Raw genomic sequence first — 24187 nt, forward strand, 5'->3', positions numbered from 1 at the left:
AGTTTAATACGTTGCTTATACAAATAGCCTACATTTTATTTCAACATATTTCAGTCGATTTTTACTCATCTCAGTATAGCAATACAGTTTGCTAAAACATCATCATTCATTCACACACACGATTTAAATTTAAACTGTCTTTTTGCGAGCTGTGGTAAACAGCGCGTATCTCTGCCGTTCAGTCATTCACAAACAGAAACGCGATTCACTTGAGAAGGAAAAAAAACTTACTACAGTATTCCTCAGCTCAGTCGGATCCTTGCTCCTCGAAATACCCGCACTTCTGAGGTACATTTTCCATTATTATTATTCCTCACAGCGCTGCGAGACGGTGTAAACAAGTAATGATCTGAATAAACTTGTGTTTTCTCGAGCTGATATGGGGGCGTTCACAGGTTTGCGTGGATTACCTCAGTCATTTGCGTTTGAATAGCGCGCGCTCTCCGTGGGCGGGGTCACATTAAAAATAATTAGATGAGATGAGAACGACTGACATCTCGCTCTTTTCTTACAGATTACATGAACTGAGAATATTTGTTTTTTATATAAATTACTTCATTTAAAAGAAGAGAATTCAAGCTTCATGCCTGTGTGTCTGTATGTCTGTTTGACTGAGTATTCGCTGAGTTATTGTTCATTTTCGGACGCGTTTCAGAATGGACTTCACTGACAGAGAGAAGGCAGAACTCGCTTCGTGTTTATTTTTCTTTATTTGGCAAAAAGCACAACACTTTGTTTTTATTGTGAGTATACACAAATATAATACACATTTAACAGAATCGATTGATGTATGAAACTTGTTTGTAATATCAAAGTCAACAGAGCAAAATGAATCTCTTTTGAACTGAAAAAAAAAAAGCGAGCTGGTATCGCTGGCGATACCGCCGACCCCAGGGGGTTAAGATTAGTGACCTCTATGAGGAGGGAGTATTTGTCTCTTTCACCTCCTTATCTAAAAAGTATAACCTACCCAGTCATCACTTATTTCGGTTCTTTCAAATCAGACACTTCATACAGAAGCAGTTCCCCTACTTTCCCAATCGCACTTTCTTGCTTTAAATGCCAACCACAGGCAATTAATCTCAGTCATTTATAATTTAATAAATTCTATTAATTCAGACCTTAATGAACTCATGTAAGGGATTAATAATGGACAATATCTTACTGTCTACTGTTTATGATGTCTTTTTCTGTAGTGTCACTGAAAACCAATAAAAAGATTTGGAGTATAACCTAGAATACTGTCTAACACTTGATGGCTGCTCTGTCAAGTCTTTGTCGTCGGTTAGGAACCTGGGTGTGCTCTTTGATACCAATCTTTCATTTGAGAGTCACGTGTCTAGTATCTGTAAAACCGCATTTTTCCATCTTAAAAATATATCTAAATTACGTCATATGCTGTCATTGACAAATGCGGAACAATTAGTTCACGCGTTCATGACATCAAGGCTAGATTATTGTAATGCTTTTATGGGTGGTTGCCCTGCACGCTTAATAAACAAATTACAGCTGGTCCAAAACGCAGCAGCTTCTGTCAACACTGTATTGGCTCCCTATTAAACATCGTATAATTTTTTAAATATTGCTGATTACTTACAAAGCACTAAATGGTTTAACTCCGCAGTACTTGAACGAGCTCTTAACGCATTATAGTCCTTCACGTCTATTGCGATCTCAAAATACCGGCCAGTTGATAATACCTAGAATATCAAAATCGACTGCTGGCGGTAGATCCTTTTCCTATTTAGCACCAAAACTTTGGAATAGTCTTCCTAACATTGTCCGGGAAGCAGACACACTCTGTCAGTTCAAATCTAGTCTAAAAACACATCTCTTTGACCTAGCATACACATAACACATTATAGACTTCTATAATTCAATGTTAGGCGGCATAGATTAGGTCAGCCGGAACCGAGAACACTTCCCATAAATCCTGATGTACTCGTTACATCATAAGAAGAATGGCGTCTACGCTAATATTAGTCTCTCTATTTATCCCGAGGTTTACCGATGTCCGTCGGATCCAGGCCGTATCCAGATCTGATGAAGGACCTGCGCCTGGACGCGACACCAATGCAGTTCTGAAGTGTCAACTAGTCTCTCCCCTGTGAAGGCCTCCCTCCCCTCCCTTTACCTCTCTACAGATAAAGCGTTGTTGGGATAATTCCGGTTCGCGTGGCTACGCAGAAGCGATAAAAATTCTGTATTATAAATTTTAAGGCCAGACAAGTAGTTTGTTGAGGTTTGGTTTGTAGGGAAGGACTACACGCCTGCGCACATATATTCAAACGCGCATACCTATAGACTGAACTCGTAATACGCATGTGCATGCCATCAGCGTTCTCACAGGTTCGCGTTTTTATCGTTTGCGCAGAGAGAACTTAAGAGTTTTCTGTTAAAACGGTGTCGTGTTAGCGGCCCCTAAGTTAATAACTAATGATCGTTGCGGAAGTGAATCAATCAAAACTAACTTTAGCTGGACAATAACTTTATTCTAGAGCTGCTATAAAGCCAAAACAATCTCTGTTACTTTAATTTCCTATTATCACTGTAAAGCCGCTTTGGAACAATCTACATTGTTAAAAGCGCTATATAAATGAAGATGACTTGACTTGACTTGACTTGACGTAAGACTTAACGGTTCTTTTTTTGCAACACCCTTAAGTTTAAGGGAAACCTAAGGACATTCTTAAGGGAAAATAACACTTAAAGGTATAGTGGAGGATTTTCCCGAATTTTAGAAAAGAACCGCCCTCTCCACTTTTTGAAAAAATGCACATGCGCAACACTCTACCTGCTCCCGAGAGGGAACGCCTATTAAACGTGTGCACGAGAGAGCATGCACGAGCCTAGTTCTCCTCGTGCACGCTCTGTTTACAAGTTGCTGTCGGCATGGCTCATACAAGCCTACTTTCCAAAAGAAGATTTGCACTTTTTCCACTATGTCAGACTCGCCACCGGTAAGTGAAAATCTAGAAAGCAGAAAGCGAAAACTACCTAGGGACGAGCACGTACGACGGCCTTACGTAAACATATCACCAGAATGATTGACAACTAGGAGGACCAATAGTCTTGATGATCCACCCAGAAAAAGAAAATCCTCCACTATACCTTTAAGGTGCTTTATGCAACTGGGCACAGCTCCTAACATGCAGGACTGTCAGATGACACAGTTTGTGGCATTGTCCCTCAGGTTTGTTGGCTGCATATTTCAGTGTGTTTTAAGGTTGTGTGTCAATTTGTTTTGCAGCACTGATGCCCCTTTTGGACTTATGCACAGTTCAGCCTGATGCTGCAGTGTCTTCTCATGCATTCTTTGGACCTTCAATCCAAACTGGGTAATGCATTCTATCTCTTGCACACACTCTTTATTCATTAAAGTATTAGATCTGACTATTAAAGTAGTCAGATCCAAAGTCATCTTATTGACACAGAGCCGTAGCAGCATGTATGAAGGTGATGCAATTGTATTTACTTTCACTGCGCCCTTTAGGCAGCCTCCTGCACTCTCAGAGTTAGTGTCTCTGTATGTGGGCCGCTGTCACAGCCTGTGGAAAGAGGCCGGACAGATGCTCTGGTTGGAGGAGAATGTCAGAAAAGTGCTAAAGAGGGTCGACACACACGACCCTTATGTGGAGGATTGCCAAAACAAGTAAGAAACCAATGAGTTTTTTTTCCAGTTGTGTTTTTGTGCCTTTTTTAAAGTTTGTGGATTTGCTGATGCTTAATTTACCTTCTCAATATCAGATTACACTTCTGTCTTCATCCTGATAGAATGAAAGGTCATGCTGACCAGGAGAAATATGATCATGAATGTCTGTCTTTTTCTGGCTCCATTAACATTTGGCTTTAACATATTTTACTCTGAATAATAATAATAATAATTATTATTATTATTATTCTAAAAGTGTAGAGTGATTATGACATAGAGAGCCTACAAGTCAGATATGCAGGCATTACTAAAAGATCAAGACTCAAATGGGCAGCCAACACTTCTGTTGCACAAGCTAAAAGTATGCTGAAGCTATGTGACATTGGAATGTCATGTACAGGCAGACAGGGTCACAAACATTCACATTTCCAACAATGAGGGTAGGCAGAGACCAAGGAGAGGAGAGCAATGGTCTAGGAAGAAGTACGGTACCTGGGGAAGGAAAGATCAAACGCTGTGGAGCTAGCATCCCAGGGAGCCTGCAAGCTTTGTGGGGAAAGGGGCACCATGGCACCATTGGAAAAAGGCCCAATCATGGGAAATGAATGTAGACCTGGGGGAAGGCTGCGGTTCTCCCAGGTTGTTCATACAACACTAAGGCCATTTCTGGTTCGGTGGTCTGAGAAGGTGAAGATCATCCTGATCAAACTTATGGTCTCATGGGAAGACGGATGGGGCCAAGCCTTTGAAAGAAAGAGCACCAAATACCCTGAGTCTTTTGCAACGATGATGGGAAAAAGGATGGCTGTTCCCAGATGAGTTCGGTTGTAGAGGATTCCCTACCCAGTTCCCTGGAGAATGTTTATAGCCAGTTGAATGATAGGAAAATAGAAGAGAACAGTTTGAAGTATGGGAAGTTGCAACAGAAAGAGCCTCTTTCTGGCTAAGGAACAGGAAAAAGGAGCCAGGAGGAGGAGATGAGCAGCGATTTTGCCACCTCTGCCGACCCATTAACTGGCGGATGTTATGGTTCAGGATTGAAACACCCAGTGAACGTTGTATACCATCTGACAACATCAACCCCTCCTGGCCAAGGCTACATTCACAGAAAGTCCAGAAAGTGAATGTGAATGTACATTCAATTTCACAGAAAGTGAATGTAGGAGAAGCATTTTTTAGATGTTTTATTTCCATAATTCATATGACAAGATTAAAGATGAAATCCACTTTATAATGATAATAAAAGATAAAAATGAGTGTACATAAAATGCATTAAAAATTATTAAAACAATTTGCTATTTAAAAGGTAAAGTAAAAATGTATGTTTTTTGCTTACTTTTTGTGTTGGGTGCCTCTTTTTATGCATGTGTGAGAATCTTTGATTGGAAAGAGATTATGAGAATGTTGACGTTCTTCTGTGGGTCTTTACTGGACAGGAGGAAGCAAAGATACCAGAGTGCTCCCAGGAACATCCATAGACATGTGCTGATGTCTGAGATAAAGGAGGCAACAGCTACTCTTCCTCTAGTAAGAGACATACCTCAGCTACACCTTCATACAGTGGCAGTAATAATGCAGTAATCAAAACCTACTCTATTTGACACCACATGTAATTGAGTCATTGTTGATTTGGAAGGAATTTTTTTGTCGACGTCAAGTCACATTTATTTATATAGCGCTTTTTACAATACAGATTGTTTCAAAGCAGCTTTACAGAGATAACAGGAAAATAATGCAACAAAGTTTGTTTCCAGAACAGGGTGTCCGCGCGGTAGTAAAAAGTAGTAAAAGGTAGTAAAAAGAATCTACCAAAATTAAGGCCCTTGAAAGGTAGTAAAAGGTAACAAACGCAATTTGACCTGGTAGTAAATTTTTCATCACCACCTCAATATATGAGTTTCCATTTTTTTGCTTAATATTTGTGTCTACATATTTTAACTTCATCTAGCATAATTTAAAAATATATACGGTGCTAACAACAGGACCTGACGGGCTCGACATTAACGCTTGTCCGCTTGTCTGGGACAAGTGGATTTTTTGAAGGGAAAAAAATACATAATACAATACATTTTTCAGTGTAAATTATTTAATTTGATCAGCCATACCTAGGGTAACAACAGCCCTATATTATCTTATTAGGCTATTCCAATTTAATCTATTGATACAATTTAAAACTAATGATAAAGCATACATTTAATAAGATTTGGGGGGTGGGGGTGGCACCATATCTGCACCTTTAAAGCCCTTTAAAGGTGCAGATATGACAATATGCAGATTTAAATATATCAGAGCTGATTGAACACAGATGAGGATATTTCTTCAGAATAAATTATATTTACAGCACACACACACACACCAAAAAAATTCCGGACAAGCAACTTTTTTACTCGGACAAGTGAATGACAGATTTACTTGTCCAAAGGACAAGCACATGAAAAGGCTTAATGTCGAGCCCTGAGTGAGTCGGAGTTGATAGCAATGACAAAGTGGCAAGGTTATTATTCACCTTATTAGGGCTAAGGGCTATGGTTAGGATAACTCAAGGGCTAGGGTTAAGATAAGGACAACTGAAACTCAACTCGACACTACAAAAAAAACATAATTGACAATGACAATACTTAATGATCACAATTAAACATTAGTGTACCTAATATGTATGATGGGTGTGACAGTGTCACACTTATACCTTATAGTAAGTAGTGCCCCACACACACAGACACCCCCCCCCCCCCCCCCCCCCCCCAAAAGGGCTGCTGCTTGATGTCGTGTTGGTAGTAAAAAATATTGTGGAGGTGGTAAAAAAGGTAGTAAAATGTAGCAAATTCATCTCTATGATTCCTGCATATACCCTGCAGAAGAAAATAGCGTCACAGTCCAGCTTAAGTAAGTGCAGTGATGTTTCATTTTTGTTGTAAAAAAGTTATTAATTTACTTAATTTATATATATAGCCGCTCTGGAGAAAACCGTGATGTCATCGTCCAGCTCAGTTCAGTTCTCATATAATGGTGTCATTGCAGGCAGATCAATATTATTATTGAATATTAAATTAAATGTTAAATTTAATGTGACTACACAAAACTACTTGTGGAGAAACAATGTTTTGGGTAATTATGTGAATTGTGCTTTAGTTCTGCTATTCTGCACAGATGGATCTGATTTTTTTAGTGTTCCCATGGTTACAAGAAGTGATCATCTTATCAGTGTGAATGTCACTAATGACATCAAAAATCCCCCCACAAAAAAAATAAAATCAATAAATAACTAAATAAAGATGGATATCTAATAAATGTCTGAGCATACATGTCACTGTTTTGACTTGATAACATGAATTTTTTTTTTAATATTCTTTTTTAGTTATATTAGGACAGATCAGACGCACAATTATTTATTATATTTATTAAATAATCCACCTGAGAGTCGTAAGATCCAAGCGGAGTACGAAAAGTCTGGTCTCCCAGATCATGATAAACTTTCGTTCCCCCTATGACGCTTACCAGGAAAACTGGTGACCTTCCTCGACATCAAAAGAGATGCCATGGGGAAAAATGGCCACATGTGAAACAAAATAGGCCACAGGAAAGACTATAACATGTAACACGCATGAAAAATGGCTTTTCTTCACTTAATTCATTGACAAACTACCCTAGCATGAATAAACACATCTTTTTCCACAGCAATATTACAGATGTGTTAAATCACTGTAGTAATAAATGACACTTAATTAAAAATGTTCATTAAAGCCACAGTATGGAATTTTTCTCCACTAGGGGTCGCTAGCCTATTTACAATAACAAAGGCGTAGTTTGATGACGCAACACATGCTAAGAATTATGGATGTTGTCGTCAACGTCAAGCCGACCGATCTAATAATGTTTATGGTTGACTGAATACATCGATGCTTTTATCATGACTGTGATATGAAGCAGTTCGGGATTGCTAAGAGACAGCTATCAGCTCCACAAGCGACGCGAGTCCCGCGGATATAAAAGGAATATGGACATTTCATTCTACCGAACTACACGCAAGTGCAGGATTACAACTCACAGGTCAGTTTATTAGACAAATTAAACTTGTGAGGTAACGCAGCGCTGTTTCACTTGGTCTAAAATTAACTGTTACACTAGCACACTAAACTGCATTTAAATGTGTTGAAATGTATGTGTTAGTTTGTCTGCAGACTAGCAGTAAGCTAGATCAACATTAGAATAACATACAGATCATATTCTAACATTTTATCATTGTTGAACTATATAACATTGATTCGTTTTATGTAAATGTGCTCACCTGTTTAATAAAGTACATGTAGGAGCGGTCGAAGTCTCGGACGTGGAGCTCTCGTTTATATACTGTCTATGGGAGCTCTCGGCATCTCGAAAACACCGCGCTGATATTGATTCTCGTTTTAGTTCTCCTTTTTTATCCAAAGTCTGCTTGCCATGGTCCGTAATGTTTGAACGAAACAACAACAGCGTGCAAATAGACATTGCGAACTCCACAGTTGTCTGCGTCTGTCGCTTTGGTTAATCAGAGGGCTCTGCTCATAGCTCTGGTTACCATGGCAGTACGAGCGGAAACCATAGGCGGAAACCAGGGACAACGCGGATATGACGCCATTGACTGCGACAAAACGGAAATAAAGAAACGTGCCGTGTCTAAAAATTAAATTAAAATTTCTCCTGGTTTGAAAGTTGTTGAAAACAGTCGGGATAATGTAAGTACACAACTAAAAAAAATATATAACATAGATATAGTGATTTTTGCTAAAAAAAAAAGTTACATATTGTGCCTTTAACTAGAACATTGGGTGAAAATATTTCAAAGTGATTTACGTCACTTTGTAGTACATATTGTATTTATCGGCTTTAGAAACATTCCAATAAACTGCTAATAGGGATTAGAAGTGAAAAGGGGATACAATTACATTTTAAAGCATCCTTGTTATAAACCTGAAAACGAGATTCTTAGTGCATCTTATCTTAACACCTATGTTTAGTAAAGGTTTAAGTGGATATTTGCATTGTACTTAGTCGTGGAATAACCGTCTGTATGAATTCCTAGATGATTCTTTCGATAATTTTTCCTGGAGCTGGCGATGCTCAAGTGAAGAAGGTACTGTTGAAAGTTGCTTTGAATTCTCCTGTGATGAAACAAAGAAAGACTAACTTCGGAGATGTTATTCTGACTCTGAATAAAGTGTGAGACCTGGACAAAGTCCTGCTATGTTGAGGCTCCTACTTTCTTCCCTTCACCACTGGACTGACTGAGATAGTGTTCTATAAGAACAAATAAAGAAATTAGCAATAGCACAAATAAATATAACTGAACAAAGTTCAAGAAATCAAATGCAATCAAATGCAAAATAACATTGCATAGTTTTCTTTTTTATAAAAAAAATGGATTAGTTAAAAAATAGTTACAAAAGTTATTCAGTCAAGATCAGTGAGTGATTTTCTCTTTGTCCTTTGTTGTTTAATTAACAGGAGGAGGGATATTAAGCTGGTGTCACTTTAAGTACATTCACCTGAGTTTGATTCTGTGTTCACTGCTGGCAGACAAAGGCATTTCCTAGAGAGTCTACCTTTATTATGTCATGGAGCAGTTAAAGACCTTGCTTAATTTGTTATACTGTTCTGGAGTGTTATTATGTTATACATGCAGAATAAGTTTATATCTGGGATAGCCTGTACTCAAAACTGGTCTGTGGGTTAAACTTAAACAAATCTTCTTTTTTTTTATTTATTACTAATTGGCTAAATGCGTTTCCATAACCTAAATGCACATTTTGCCAGATGCGAACCTACAGAAAAATAGCACAAGACCTACATAAAAATTTTGACATTTTGTTTATAATGCATTTGCAGTCAGGAAGTTTTCATTTTATGCAAATTCAAAATTCACATGAAAATTGTTGGATGGAAACCTAGCAAGTAAGGGGAAAAAACCTTCACAATGAGTCTGCTGTTCTGTGAGTCTGGTTAAAAAGTGATTTAAAAAAAAGTACATATGTAATTTCCCTACATATGCAAATATGAAATATGATTTCACCTCAAAAGGGTCCTCACCAAAATCCCACTCTTTCTAAGGAAGTATGGAAATCTCAATAGATTTCCAAAGAAGCTACCCAGATGCTCGTACAGTCTTTTATCGCCTTTATTACTGCAACTTATTACTGGTTGGCAGCATAACCTCCAGAATACCACAACAAGGCTGATATTCACCCTTCATAATATTCTCAAATAAATCCTCAGCTGCATTCCAAACACGGGTTCCTTATTCCCACTTACAGTAGATCATGTTCAGAGTTTTTGTTTTGGCATACAGAGCAACTAACAATGCACTCCCTACATTCAATCTAGTAAAAAATATAAGACCACAATTAATTGTTCACACTGCGGCTTGTTACAACCATACATCCAACCCAACTTGTCCTAAAACACACATGCACACATTCCTGTGTTGATTTTATTTTAAGTTGGTTTATAAGTAGTACTTCTCTATTAGATAACCATTTTCTGCCCCCTCTCTCTCTCTCTCTCTCTCTCTCTCTCTCTCTCTCTCTCTCTCTCTCTCTCTCTCTCTCTTTCTTTCTTTCTTTCTTACAGGACGTGACCACACAGCCAGGAATGGGTTTTGACCCTCTCCCTCCTTTGGACTCCATTTTGTCTTACACCAGACCAGAAAGGTACCACCCAGATGTCCTCAAGTTTTCTGCCTTGCATGACATAGGGCAGGGATAGGCAACTCCGGTCCTGGAGGGCCACTGTCCTGCAGAGTTTAGCTTCAGCCCTGATAAAAACTCACCTGCCTGTATCTATCTAGTAATCCTGAAAACACTGATTGCCTTGTTCAGGTGTGTTTAATTGGGGTTGGAGCTAAACTCTGCAGGACAGTGGCCCTCCAGGACCGGAGTTGCCTATCCCTGACATAGGGCTTATAATAGTGTTTTAATGAGCAAATATGCATGGGTTCATCACCTGTATAAATGACCAACAGTTTTATTTTTCTCTCTCTGCCACTGTTTTAATAACAGCTTAATTTGATATGTACAAAGAAGTGAAGAATATGGATGGGAGGTATGACCAAAATTGGTACTTTAGGCAATATGGGAAATTTTATATCACAGTAAAAAGTTATTTTTGTTGGAAATTCTTTCATTTTTTTCAATTATATATTACATAATCATGTTGTTTATATTACTGTTAAGTTAAAAATGAGCAGCACTAATGTACAATCTATGCACTACTAAATATTTTGGCTTGCTCTGTTAAAAACATATCTGAAATGTCATCCTACATATAAACTAAATGTCTATGGAAGCCTCCAATCAGGAGTAGTGGTTTAGAAAAATCACAGACCGATTGAATAACATCAATTAGCTTATTTAAAGGGGTCATATGACGGTTCTAAAAAGAACATTATTTTGTGTATTTGGTTTAATGCAATGTGTTTACGTGGTTTTAGGTTAAAAAAAGTCATTATTTTACACATTACATTGTTGCTGCTCCTCTATGCACCGTCTTTATGATACGCATAGATTTTTACAAAGCTCATCGTTCTGAAAAGTGCGGTGTGCTCTGATTGGCCAGCGATCCAGTGTATTGTGATTGGCCCGAATACCTTGAGCGTGTGACTGAAATGTCACGCCCCTTACCATATTGTAAGGTGAGAACACTGTTAACATAAAACCATGTCTGCATATGTGATCGTAGAAACAACATCCAAGCACTACTCTATACTGCTCAAAACTTGTGTTTGAATAGTTAGTAGCAAATTCTTAAAATATGAATACGTACTTACAGGCTGTGTCTGTGAGTCAGAAGCGCCAGACTATACTTGCAAAGATGGAATTGCCCCACTTTTTAGAATCAGCCTTTGTACACAGCCGGCCTTGTACTCTCCTAGGTTCTGGAAACAGTCCTCCGAAAAATGCACATCACACAGTCAAATATTTTGGTTGTACTGTTCTGGAACAGTTGTAAATAAAGCTTAACCACTGTTTTCTAATTGTGTCCTCTTTTGGAAGGCCAAATAAAGTAGTTTGGCTTTCGCAACGAAAAACACAGCGCCTCCATGACATGGCGGCAACACTAATACAACGAGAATAAAAGTTATGCCTTCTTTCTTTGCGTATACATTTGGGCGGTGTTATCAAACTCTGCCCCCACAGACTGACGTAGATTTGTGGGGGCGTGTTTGAATTAAGCGTTTTAGGAAGGCGTGGCTGAGCAGTGACTTTTACAAAGAATCTCTCTTTGCGTTTGAGTCTTTGAGCTTTGTAGCTGCAGATCTTATACATGCACAAACAGCTGCTTAACACACTAAAGAAAAAGGAAAACAAGAAATCGAATCATATGACCCCTTTAAATTGACAGACTTAAATCATTTGCACTCATTTACTTTTTAAGAGAAAACTTTTTGAATAACTAATTTTTTTTTTTTATTGGCTCTTAATCACAAGACTGATGTGAAAAAGGGTCTGAATAATTCCTGAAGGAACTGTAGATCAATCTATACTACATAATGACAAAGCAAAAACTAGATATATGATAACTTTGCAAATGTTTAAAAAAAAAAATGAAATGCTGAACTGAAATCTAACATAAACAGTGTTGCTTACTAGTAAATAAAACATATCAGGTTTGACCAACAATAAAAAAAGGGATATTTAATACAATTTGTTAAAATGTGTCTGTTTTCAGGCAGAACATGGGGGCCTCAAATGAAAGCACATTGTCTTTGTTTTTCCGTTCACTGCTACCAAACTTCAACCTGCAGGTGAGTGAATGTGCCACAGTATGTCCATGCACAATTTACTTCTGTTTACAATATAGAAATATATATAAGAGAATATTCAGGTGGTGTCTCGTGTTCATTGTCACACATTGTCACAAAATATTGTCACAAAAGTGTATAAATATTAGTGAGCCGGAGTCATGTGACGCAACATGGCAGAGTAGTCGTATTTCTGTGAAGCTGTAGTGGAACCAGAGGTTGCGTTAAAATAAAAATGACGGATAAAAATAGGTTTTTGATGGAATTTTTACGATCAGTGCTAGATAGGGGTGTAACGGTTCTCTGTAAAAAATCGAACCGTACCGTTCTCCACCTACGGTTCGGCACCTTAAATCTGATGACGCATCTATAATATGGTTTGTTGGTAAAACAGACAGTTCCTCTAGTGTATGTTTCTGTCGATGGATGTACATGCTGACCCCCCAATAATACATTACAGCAGCGATAAGCCAAAAAATGTGAACAAAATGGTCACTCACACAGAGAGCTTGCGCGCGCTGTGAGAAGATGTGTGTTTGTGCACTCATCTGAAGCGCGTACACTTCAGACAGTGCGCAGATGTTGATCTCTCTTTCAAGTCTTGCGCTTGAACGGACAAATTCACAAAAAAATGATGTCAACATGCCCGTCTTGATGAGTATCCTAGCAGACATAGTCTGTTATGCATTATGTGAACTCATACAGCCGAGAGTCAAAGCTTCTGTAACAGTATCAGTATTTTGGATCTGTGCATTGTCACAGCAGCAGGGACAGCAGCCTAATATTCCTGCTGTCTGTGTTTTTAATGGTAATCAAACAAAATACAAGGAAATCACTCAATGCTCCTGAATAGCTTTTGTAACTTTAATAAGGATTAATTTTTAATTTATAGTCAAATATGCAATGTTATTTGACATTTGATTACTTAATTCAATTTCTGTACCTAAAAACTAATGTTAGACCTACCTGAAAAACCTGAAAAGCACTGTTTATTAGGGGTTCAAGCACGAAGTGCTGAAACCCTATTGTAATTGTACTGATTTTTATTATTAGGGGTTCAAGCACGAAGTGCTGAAACCCTATTGTAATTGCCCTGATTTTTATTAGGGGTTCAAGCACGAAGTGCTGAAACCCTATTGTAATTGTGCTGATTTTTATTAGGGGTTCAAGCACGAAGTGCTGAAACCCTATTGTAATTGTACTGATTTTTAGGGGTTCAAGCACGAAGTGCTGAAACCCTATTGTAATTGCCCTGATCTTTATTATTATTATTATTCTTCCCTAAAACGCATCGTGCAGCCAAAACCGTAAGGCCTAGAGACGTGATACTTGGTCAAATGGTAGTAGTATTGCTCGCTACTCAGATACACGGACTTAGCCAAATCGGCCCATAGGTGGCGCTACAGCGACCAAAAGCGCGAAACTGCTCATAACTCCTAGACCGTATGTCGTAGACTCAAGTGTCTTATATCAATGTAATCAAGACCTCATGGCAAACAAAACGTATATCTCCGATTTCATTTCCGGTATGCAAATTTTTCCGCCATTTTGAATTTTGTCAAAAACCTACTTTTGCGAACTAGTCCTAGGTTTTTTGCCCGATCGGAACCAAACCAGTGCAGAAATGTTCTCTGGAGTTTGAATATCAATAATTATCGAAAAAAAGTTGAAATTTCGATTCACGGTCGCTAAGGGGCGCCAAATTGTATGTTGTGGGAGGAGCCTATTTTACTAAAACGGCCATAACTCCAGAAGTAAATGAGGTATCTTCACCAAACTCGGTACAATTATTTAAGAGGTCAATCTGAGGTCACAGTAAAAAAATCGTGGCGATTGGCCACATGGTGGCGCTATAACATGAAAAAAACATAAAACTGGCTATAACCACCTGACCATTAGTCCGATTGACTTGAAAATTGGTATGCAGTGTCTTGGTCCAAGGTGTCATGTATGTCTATGAGGACATTGGTGTATCTCAAAAAACATGGCCGCCATCGGCCAATGAAGTTTGAGCACCTATTAGACAAGGTTAACGGAGGCCGATCGGAACAAAACTCGGTGGGCATGTTCGACTCATGGCCCTAGAGGTCTGTAAGAATTTTGAAAGAAATCGACCACTAGTTGGCGCTAACGAGTTTTATGGCTCTGTAATCACGTGGTGTTACACTTATCATCACAAAATGCATATCATTTGATAGATCTGCTCATGCTGAACAACTTTGCCTCAAGAACCATTGCTGTCAATCAAACAGTTTATTAATTATTCACGAATATGTTAAAAACCTACTTTTGCGAACTAGTCCCTGGTTTTTCGCCCGATCGGAACCAGACCAGTCTAGGACAATTCTCTGGACTCTCTAGATCAATAATTATCAAAAAAAAGTTAAAATTTTGCTTTTGGTTGGCTAGAAGAGGATCATTTATAAAATAGGCGTGTCCAAATACACTCAAACGTCTATAAAGCCTAAATAAAAACTCAGAACTTCACAAAAATTGATGGGCATATGTGAAATAACATGCTAAAGAAGCATGGAAATTTTTATGGAGATCGGACCATAGGTGGCGCTATAACTGTTAAAAAGCTTTGAAAACCATATATTTCCTATGGTAAATTTCCTGTATTGGCTGTAAATGGACTTTTCCATCTATTATTTCAGTGGTTAAAAGCTTTCTAAATAAATCTTAATGTCTTAAATGCTTATGTGCTTAAAGGCCTTAAATGCTTGAACCCCGATAAATGCTGCTTGCAGCTTTAATTATTATTATTATTTTTCTTCTGCCGTAAAACGCATCGTGCAGCCCAAACCGTAAGTGCTAGAGACTTGAAACTTTGCCAGATGGTAGTACAAAAATCGAGGAGAGGTTATCAAAATATGACCCCGATTGGCCCATAGGTGGCGCTACAGTGCAAAAAACAAAAAAAAATCATATTTTTGCTTAAATCTCATTAACCGTTTGTCACAGACTCAAGTGTCTTATATCATTGGAATCCTTGGGTCAAGCCGAACAAAAAAGGCCTCAAGGATTTCATTTCCGGTATGCAAATTTTCCGCCATTTTGAATTATGTCCAAAACCTACTTTTGCGAACTAGTCCCTGGTTTTGTGTCCGATCGGAACCAAACCAGTGCAGAAATGTTCTCTGGAGTCAGAATATCAATAATTATCGAAAAAAAGTTGAAATTTCGATTGACGGTCACTAAGGGGCGCCAAAATGTTTGAAGAAGGCGGTGCCTATTTTACTAAAATGGCTATAACTCCAGAAGTAAATGAGGTATCTTCACCAAACTCGGTACACCTGTTTAAGAGGTCAATCTGAGGTCATAGTATAAAGATTGCGGCGATTGGCCACATGGTGGCGCTATAACATGAAAAAAACATAAATCAGGCTGTAACCACCTGACCGTTAGTCCGATTGACTTGAAAATTGGTATGCAGTGTCTTGGTCCAAGCTGTCATGTATATCTATGAGGACATTGGTGTATCTCAAAAAACATGGCCGCCATCGGCCAATGAAGTTTGAGCACCTATTAGACAAGGTTAACGGAGGCCGATCGGAACAAAACTCGGTGGGCATGTTCGACTCATGGCCCTAGAGGTCTGTAAGAATTTTGAAAGAAATCGGCCACTAGTTGGCGCTAACGAGTTTTATGGCTCTGTAATCACGTGGTGTTACACTTATCATCACAAAATGCATATCATTTGATAGACCTGCTCATGCTGAACAACTTTGCCTCTAGAACCATTGCTGTCAATCAAACAGTTTATTAATTATTCATGAATATGTTAAAAACCTACTTTTGCGAACTAGTCCCTGGTTTTTCGCCCGATCGGAACCAGACCAGTCTAGGACAATTCTCTGGACTCTCTAGATCAATAATTATCAAAAAAAAGTTAAAATTTTGCTTTTGGTTGGCTATAAGAGGATCATTTATAAAATAGGCGTGTCCAAATACACTCAAACGTCTATAAAGCCTAAATAAAAACTCAGAACTTCACAAAAATTGATGGGCATATGTGAAATAACATGCTAAAGAAGCATGGAAATTTTTTTGGAGATCGGACCATAGGTGGCGCTATAACTGTTAAAAAGCTTTGAAAACCATATATTTCCTATGGTAAATTTCCTGTATTGGCTGTAAATGGACTTTTCCATCTATTATTTCAGTGGTTCAAAGCTTTCTAAATAAATCTTAATGTCTTAAATGCTTATGTGTTTAAAGGCCTTAAATGCTTGAACCCCGATAAATGCTGCTTGCAGCTTTAATTAGGGGTTCAAGCACGAAGTGCTGAAACCCTATTGTAATTGTACTGATTTTTATTATTAGGGGTTCAAGCACGAAGTGCTGAAACCCTATTGTAATTGCTCAGATTTTTATTATTATTATTTTCCCCTAAAACGCATCGTGCAGCCCAAACCGTAAATGCTGGAGACTTGAAACTCAGCCAAATGGTAGTCCTCAATTTGGGGAGAACCTATCAAAATATGACCCCGATTGGTCAATAGGTGGCGCTATAGCAAGCAAAAGTATGAAATCAGCCATAACTCCTAGACGGTTTGTCATAGAATCAAGTGTCTTATATCACTGTAATCCTTGGCTCAAGACGGTCAAAACGTATATCTCCGATTTCATTTCCGCCTGGGAAAATTTTCCGCCATTTTGAATTTTCTCAAAAACCTACTTTTGCGAACTAGTCCTAGGTTTTTCGTCCGATTGGAACCAAACCAGTGCAGAAATGTTCTCTGGAGTCTGAATATCAATAATTATCGAAAAAAAGTTGAAATTTCGATTCACGGTCGCTAGGGGGCGCCAAAACGTACGTTGTGGGAGGAGCCTATTTTACTAAAACGGCTATAACTCGAGAAATAAATGAGGTATCTTCACCAAACTCGGTACACATGTGTAATAGTTCAATTTGAGGTCACAGTAAAAAAATCGCGACGATTGAACAGTAGGTGGCGCTATAACTTGAAAAAAACATGAAAAGGGCTATAACCACCTGACCGTTTGTCCGATTGACTTGAAAATTGGTATGCAGTGTCTTGGTCCAAGGTGCCATGTATGCCTATGAGGACATTGACGTATCTCAAAAAACATGGCCGCCATCAGCCAATGAAGTTTGAGCACCTATTAGACAAGGTTAACGGAGGCTGATCGGAACGAAACTCGATGGGCATGTTCGACTCATGGCCCAAGAGGTCTGTAAGAATTTTGAAAGAAATCGGCCACTAGTTGGCGCTAACGAGTTTTTTCGGCTCTGTAATCACGTGGTGTTGCATACATCCACACAATATGCATATCAGTTGATAGATCTCCTCATACTGAACAACTTTGCCTCAAGAACCATTGCTGTCAATCAAACTGTTCATTAATTATTCATGAATATGTTAAAAACCTACTTTTGCGAACTAGTCCTAGGTTTTTTGCCCAATCGGAACCAAACCAGTCTAGGACAATTCTCTGGACTCTCTAGATCAATAATTATCAAAAAAAAGTGGAACTTTTGCATTTGGATGGCTGTAATAGGGTCATTTATAAAATGGGCGTGGCAAAATACACTAAAAAGCCTATAAATCCTAAATGAAAACTCAAAACTTCACAAAAATTGGTGAGCATATGTCACATAACATCATTAACAAGCATGCCAAATTTTATGGACATCGGACCAAAGGTGGCACTATAACTGTTAAAAAGCTTTAAAACCACATATTTCCTATGGTAAATTGCCTGTATTGGCTGTAAATGGACTTTTCAATCTATTATTTCAGTGGTTAAAAGCTTTCTAAATAAATCTTAATGTCTTAAATGCTTATGTGCTTAAAGGCCTTAAATGCTTGAACCCCGATAAATGCTGCTTGCAGCTTTAATTATTATTATTATTATTATTATTATTATTATTATTATTATTATTCTGCCGTAAAACGCATCGTGCAGCCCAAACCGTAAGGGCTAGAGCATTGAAACTTTGCCAGATGGTAGTACAAAAATCGAGGAGAGGTTCAGAGATTATGACCCCGATTGGCCCATAGGTGGCGCTATAGCAACCAAAAGCGCGAAACTGCTCATAACTCCTAGACCGTATGTCGCAGCCTCAAGTGTCTTATATCATTGGAAAGCTGGACGCCTGACGAACAAAACGTATATCTCCGATTTTATTTCCGTCATGATAGATTTTCCGCCATTTTGAATTTTGTCAAAAATCTACTTTTGCGAACTAGTCCGTGGTTTTTCGTCCGATCGGAACCAAACCAGTGCAGAAATGTTCTCTGGAGTCTGAAGATCAATAATTATCGAAAAAAAGTTGAAATTTCGATTCACGGTCGCTAGGGGGCGCAAAATAAACGTTGTGGGAGGAGCCTATTTTACTAAAATGGTTATAACTCAAAAAGTAAATGAGATAGATTAACCAATCTCGGTACATTTGTGTATGGGTTCAGTCTGGGGTCACAGTAAAAAAATCGCGACGATTGAACACTAGGTGGCGCTATAACATGAAAAAAACATGAAAAGGGCTATAACCACCTGACCGTTAGTCCGATTGACTTGAAAATTGGTATGCAGTGTCTTGGCCCAAGGTGCCATGTATGTCTATGAGGACATTGGTGTATCTCAAAAAACATGGCCGCCATTGGCCAATAAAGTTGAGCACCTATTAGACAAGGTTAACGGAGGCCGATCGGAACGAAACTCGATGGGCATGTTCGACTCATGGCCCTGGAGGTCTGTAAGAATTTTAAAAGAAATCGGCCACTAGTTGGCGCTAACGAGTTTTATGGCTCTGTAATCACGTGGTGTTACACATATCATCACAAAATGCATATCATTTGATAGATCTGCTCATGCTGAACAACTTTGCCTCTAGAACCACTAATGTCAATCAAACCATTCAGTAAATATTCGTAATTATGTTAAAAACCTACTTTTGCGAACTAGTCCTAGGTTTTTCGCCCGATCGGAACCAGACCAGTCTAGGACAATTCTCTGGACTCTCTAGATCAATAATTATCCAAAAAAAGTTGAACTTTTGCATTTGGATGGCTGTAATAGGATCATTTATAAAATGGGCGTGGCAAAATACATTAAAAAGCCTATAAATCCTAAATAAAAACCCAGAACTTCACAAAAATTGGTGAACTTATGTGACATAACATCATTAACAAGCATGCAAAATTTCATGGAGATCGGACCATAGTTGGCGCTATAACTGTTAAAAGGCTTTAAAACTATATATTTCCTATGGTAAACTGCCTGTATTGGCTGTAAATGGTCTTTTCCATCTCTGATCATATAATTTTCATATCATAATGTTAAAAACTAGTGCAATACAATTCTCTGGACTCACTAGAACAATAATTGTCAGAAAAAGTTGAACTACTTCATTTGGATTGCTATAATAGGTTCACTTCAAAATGTGGCCTTTACCAATTGTCCCTGAAAGCCTATATCTCTTTAAAGAATGTTCAAACCTTCTTAAAAACAAGTCAGAACATGTGAAATATCACTCTGAACATGCATGAAAATTTTCAGACAGATCTGACAAAATTTGCCTCTATAACAGTTAAAAAGGTGAAAATGATATGAATATAATGGCATATTAAGCCAATAAGTGGTTTTTTACTGCCCCCTGCTGTTTAAAATAGTCATGTTGTCATATTGTTCTATAATTCATATTTAGACTTTATAAAATCACTATTTTAACATTTACAATTACATTTAGTCAAAATCCATCTGTTAAAGTATTAGTATTGACAGTTTGATCACATTATATATTTCAAATGTCTGTATCTACAACATAATGTGTGTGTGTAGTCTTAGGTTTCTGAATAAATTCTGAATCATCTGATTAATAGCTTACAAAGACTTTGTGAAATGTTTATAGACCATTGAAATATATTTTCATAATGACATATCCCAATAGCATTGAAAAAACAACAACATTTGTCTTTGTGTGTGTGTGTGTGTGTGTGTGTGTGTGTGTGTGTAAACATGCATTATGGAGTTAAAATGGAAAAACTGGTTTGATTTAGTACAGAAAAATGGTGAAAATCATGAAGTTTAAAGTGAAAGTGAGCCAATAAGTGGTCTTCTACTGCCCTCTGCTGGCCATTCTACGTATTAATGAAGTCTACTCACATATGCTTTGGCATTCATTATACACTAAAAATCACTTATATAACAATAAGACACTAAAAAATAACGTATATAACAATTACTATTGTAGCACAATCATATTTTGTCAGAGTTTATCACTCATAAATCATATTTTGTCAGAGTATACAATCACAGTAAACAATGGTAAATCCTACTAGAATGTAGTATATCATGGTAAATCATGCTAGAATATGGCAAATCAGGCTAGAATCATAGTAAATAATACTAGAATGTGGTAAATTGTTGTGGGAGGAGCCTATTTTACTAAAATGGCTATAACTCAAGAAGTAAATGAGATATTTTCACCAAACTCAGTACACATGTGTATGGTTTCAATTTGAGGTCACAGTAAACATTTTTATGGAGATCGGACCATAGGTGGCGCTATAACTGTTAAAAAGCTTTAAAACCATATATATCCCATGGTAAACTGCCTGTATTGGCTGTAAATGGTCTTCTCCATCTATTATGTCCGTGGTTACATGCTTGCTAAATAAATCTTAATAACTTTTGATGCTTTTGTGCTTAAATGCCTAAAAGGCTTTAACTGCTTGAACCCCGATAAATGCTGCTTGCAGCTTTAATTATTAGGGGTTCAAGCACGAAGTGCTGAAACCCTATTGTAATTGCCCTGATTTTTATTAGGGGTTCAAGCACGAAGTGCTGAAACCCTATTGTAATCGTCCTGATTTTTATTATTATTATTTTTCCGCCATAAAACGCATCGTGCAGCCCAAACCGTAAGACCTAGAGACTTGAAACTTTGCCAGATGGTAGTACTATTGCTCGCTACTCAGATACACGGACTCAGCCCAATCGGCCCATAGGTGGCGCTATAGCAATCAAAAGCGCAAAACTGCTCAGAACTCCCAGACCGTAAGGCGTAGCTTCAAGTGTCTTATATCATTGAAATCCAGAGCTTCTGAAGAAAAAAACGTATATCTCCGATTTCATTTCCGCCATGATAGATTTTTCGCCATTTTGAATTTTGTCAAAAACCTACTTTTGCGAACTAGTCCCTGGTTTTTCGCCCGATCGGAACCAAACCAGTGCGGAATTGTTCTCTGGAGTCTGAAGATCAATAATTATCGAAAAAAAGTTGAAATTTCGATTAATGGTCGCTAGGGGGTGCAAAATTAACGTTGTGGGAGGAGCCTATTTTACTAAAATGGCTATAACTCAAGAAGTAATTAAGTAAACTTCACCAAACTTGGTACACATGTGTAAGAGGTCAATCTGAGGTCACAGTAAAAAAATTGCGTCGATTGGCCACATGGTGGCGCTATAAAACAAATAAAAACATATAGACAACTGACCGTTTTTCCGAATGACTTGAAATTTGGTATGCAGTGTCTTGGCCCAAGGGGCCATGTATGTCTAAAAGGATATTGGCGTATCTCAAAAAACATGGCCGCCATTGGCCAATGAGGTTTGAGCACCGTTAACGACGTCCGATCGGAGCGAAACTCGATGGGCATGTTCGGCTCAAGCCCCTAGAGGTCTGTAAGAATTTTGAAAGAAATCGGCCACTAGTTGGCGCTAACGAGTTTTAAGGCTCTGTAATCACGTGGTGTTACACTTATCATCACAAAATGCATATCATCTGATAGATCTGCTCATGCTGAACAACTTTGCCTCAAGAACCATCACTGTCAATCAAACTGTTCATTAAATATTCATGAATATGTTAAAAACCTACTTTTGCGAACTAGTCCCTGGTTTTTCGCCCGATCAGAACCAGACCAGTCTAGGACAATTCTCTGGACTCTCTAGATCAATAATTATCGAAAAAAAGTTGAACTTTTGCATTTTTCGCATGGGTATAATTGGGTCATAAAGAAAATGTGCGTGGCAAAATGCACTCAGAAGCCTATAAATCCTAAACGAAAACTCAGAACTTCACGAAAATGGGTGAGCATATGTGCCATAACATTCTAAACAAGCATGCAAAATTTCATGTAGATCGGACCATAGGTGGCGCTATAACTGGCAAAAAGTTTTAAAACTACATATTTCCTATGGTAAATTGCCTATATTGGCTGTAAATGGATTTTTCCATCTATAATTTCAGTGGTTAAAAGCTTGTTAAATAAAACGTAATGTCTTAAATGCTTATGTGCTTAAAGGCCTTAAATGCTTGAACCCCGATAAATGCTGCTTGCAGCTTTAATTATTATTATTATTCTTCCCTAAAACGCATCGTGCAGCCAAAACCGTAAGGCCTAGAGACGTGATACTTGGTCAAATGGTAGTAGCTCGCTACTCAGATACACGGACTTAGCCAAATCGGCCCATAGGTGGCGCTACAGCGACCAAAAGCGTGACACTGCTCAGAACTCCTAGACCGTATGTCGTAGACTCAAGTGTCTTATATCATTGGAAAGCTGGATGCCTGACGAACAAAACGTATATCTCCGATTTCATTTCCGCCATGATAGATTTTCCGCCATTTTGAATTTTGCCAAAAACCTACTTTTGCGAACTAGTCCTAGGTTTTTCGCCCGATCGGAACCAAACCAGTACAGAAATGTTCTCTGGAGTCTGAATATCAATAATTATCGAAAAAAGGTTGAAATTTCGATTCACGGACGCTAAGGGGCGCCAAAACGTACGTTGTGGGAGGGGCCTATTTTACTAAAATGGCTATAACTCCAGAAGTAAATGAGGTATCTTCACCAAACTCGGTACACATGTGTAAGAGGTCAATCTGAGGTCACAGTAAAAAAATCGCGGCGATTGGCCACATGGTGGCGCTATAACATGAAAAAAACATAAAACAGGCTTTAACCACCTGACCGTTAGTCCGATTGACTTGAAAATTGGTATGCAGTGTCTTGGCCCAAGGTGTCATGTATGTCTATGAGGACATTGGTGTATCTCAAAAAACATGGCCGCCATCGGCCAATGAAGTTTGAGCACCTATTAGACAAGGTTAACGGAGGCCGATCGGAACGAAACTCGATGGGCATGTTCAACTCATAGCCCTAGAGGTCTGTAAGAATTTTGAAAGAAATCGGCCACTAGTTGGCGCTAACGAGTTTAATGGCTCTGTAATCACGTGGTGTTACACTTATTGTCACAAAATGCATATCATTTGATAGATCTGCTCATGCTGAACAACTTTGCCTCAAGAACCATTGCTGTCAATCAAACTGTTCATTAAATATTCGTAATTATGTTAAAAACCTACTTTTGCGAACTAGTCCCTGGTTTTTTGCCCGATCGGAACCAAACAAGTCTAGAACAATTCTATGGACTCTCTAGATAAATAATTATCAAAAAAAAGTTGAACTTTAGCATTTTTCACATGGGTATATTGGGTCATAAAGAAAATGGGCGTGGCAAAATGCACTCAAAAGCCTATAAATCCTAAACGAAAACTCAGAACTTCACGAAAATTGGTAAGCATATGTGACATATCATTCTAAACAAGCATGCAAAGTTTCATGTAGATCGGACCATAGGTGGCGCTATAACTGTTAAAAAGCTTTATAAACCATATATTTCCTATGGTGAATTGCCTGTATTGGCTGTAAATGGTGTTTTGGTGTAATGGTGTAAATGTTCATATAGTAATATTCAAAACCAGTGCATTGCAATTCTCTGGACTC

General features: G+C 38.2%; 1 protein-coding gene across 1 annotated transcript in view; it reads left to right on the forward strand.

Moving 5' to 3' along the window:
• The window catches only part of tcf25 (TCF25 ribosome quality control complex subunit), a 261356-nt gene that overhangs the window by 145314 nt on the left and 91855 nt on the right, over positions 1–24187 (forward strand). The window contains exons 13-17 of the mRNA XM_084123919.1: positions 3251–3338; positions 3494–3652; positions 5089–5179; positions 10256–10335; positions 12353–12428. Of these exons, the coding sequence (XP_083980045.1) occupies positions 3251–3338; positions 3494–3652; positions 5089–5179; positions 10256–10335; positions 12353–12428 (494 nt within the window). The remainder of the gene's footprint in view (positions 1–3250; positions 3339–3493; positions 3653–5088; positions 5180–10255; positions 10336–12352; positions 12429–24187) is intronic.

The sequence above is a fragment of the Abramis brama genome (genome assembly GCF_963993115.1).
Source record: "Abramis brama genome assembly, chromosome: 9".
Lineage (NCBI taxonomy): Eukaryota > Metazoa > Chordata > Actinopteri > Cypriniformes > Leuciscidae > Abramis > Abramis brama.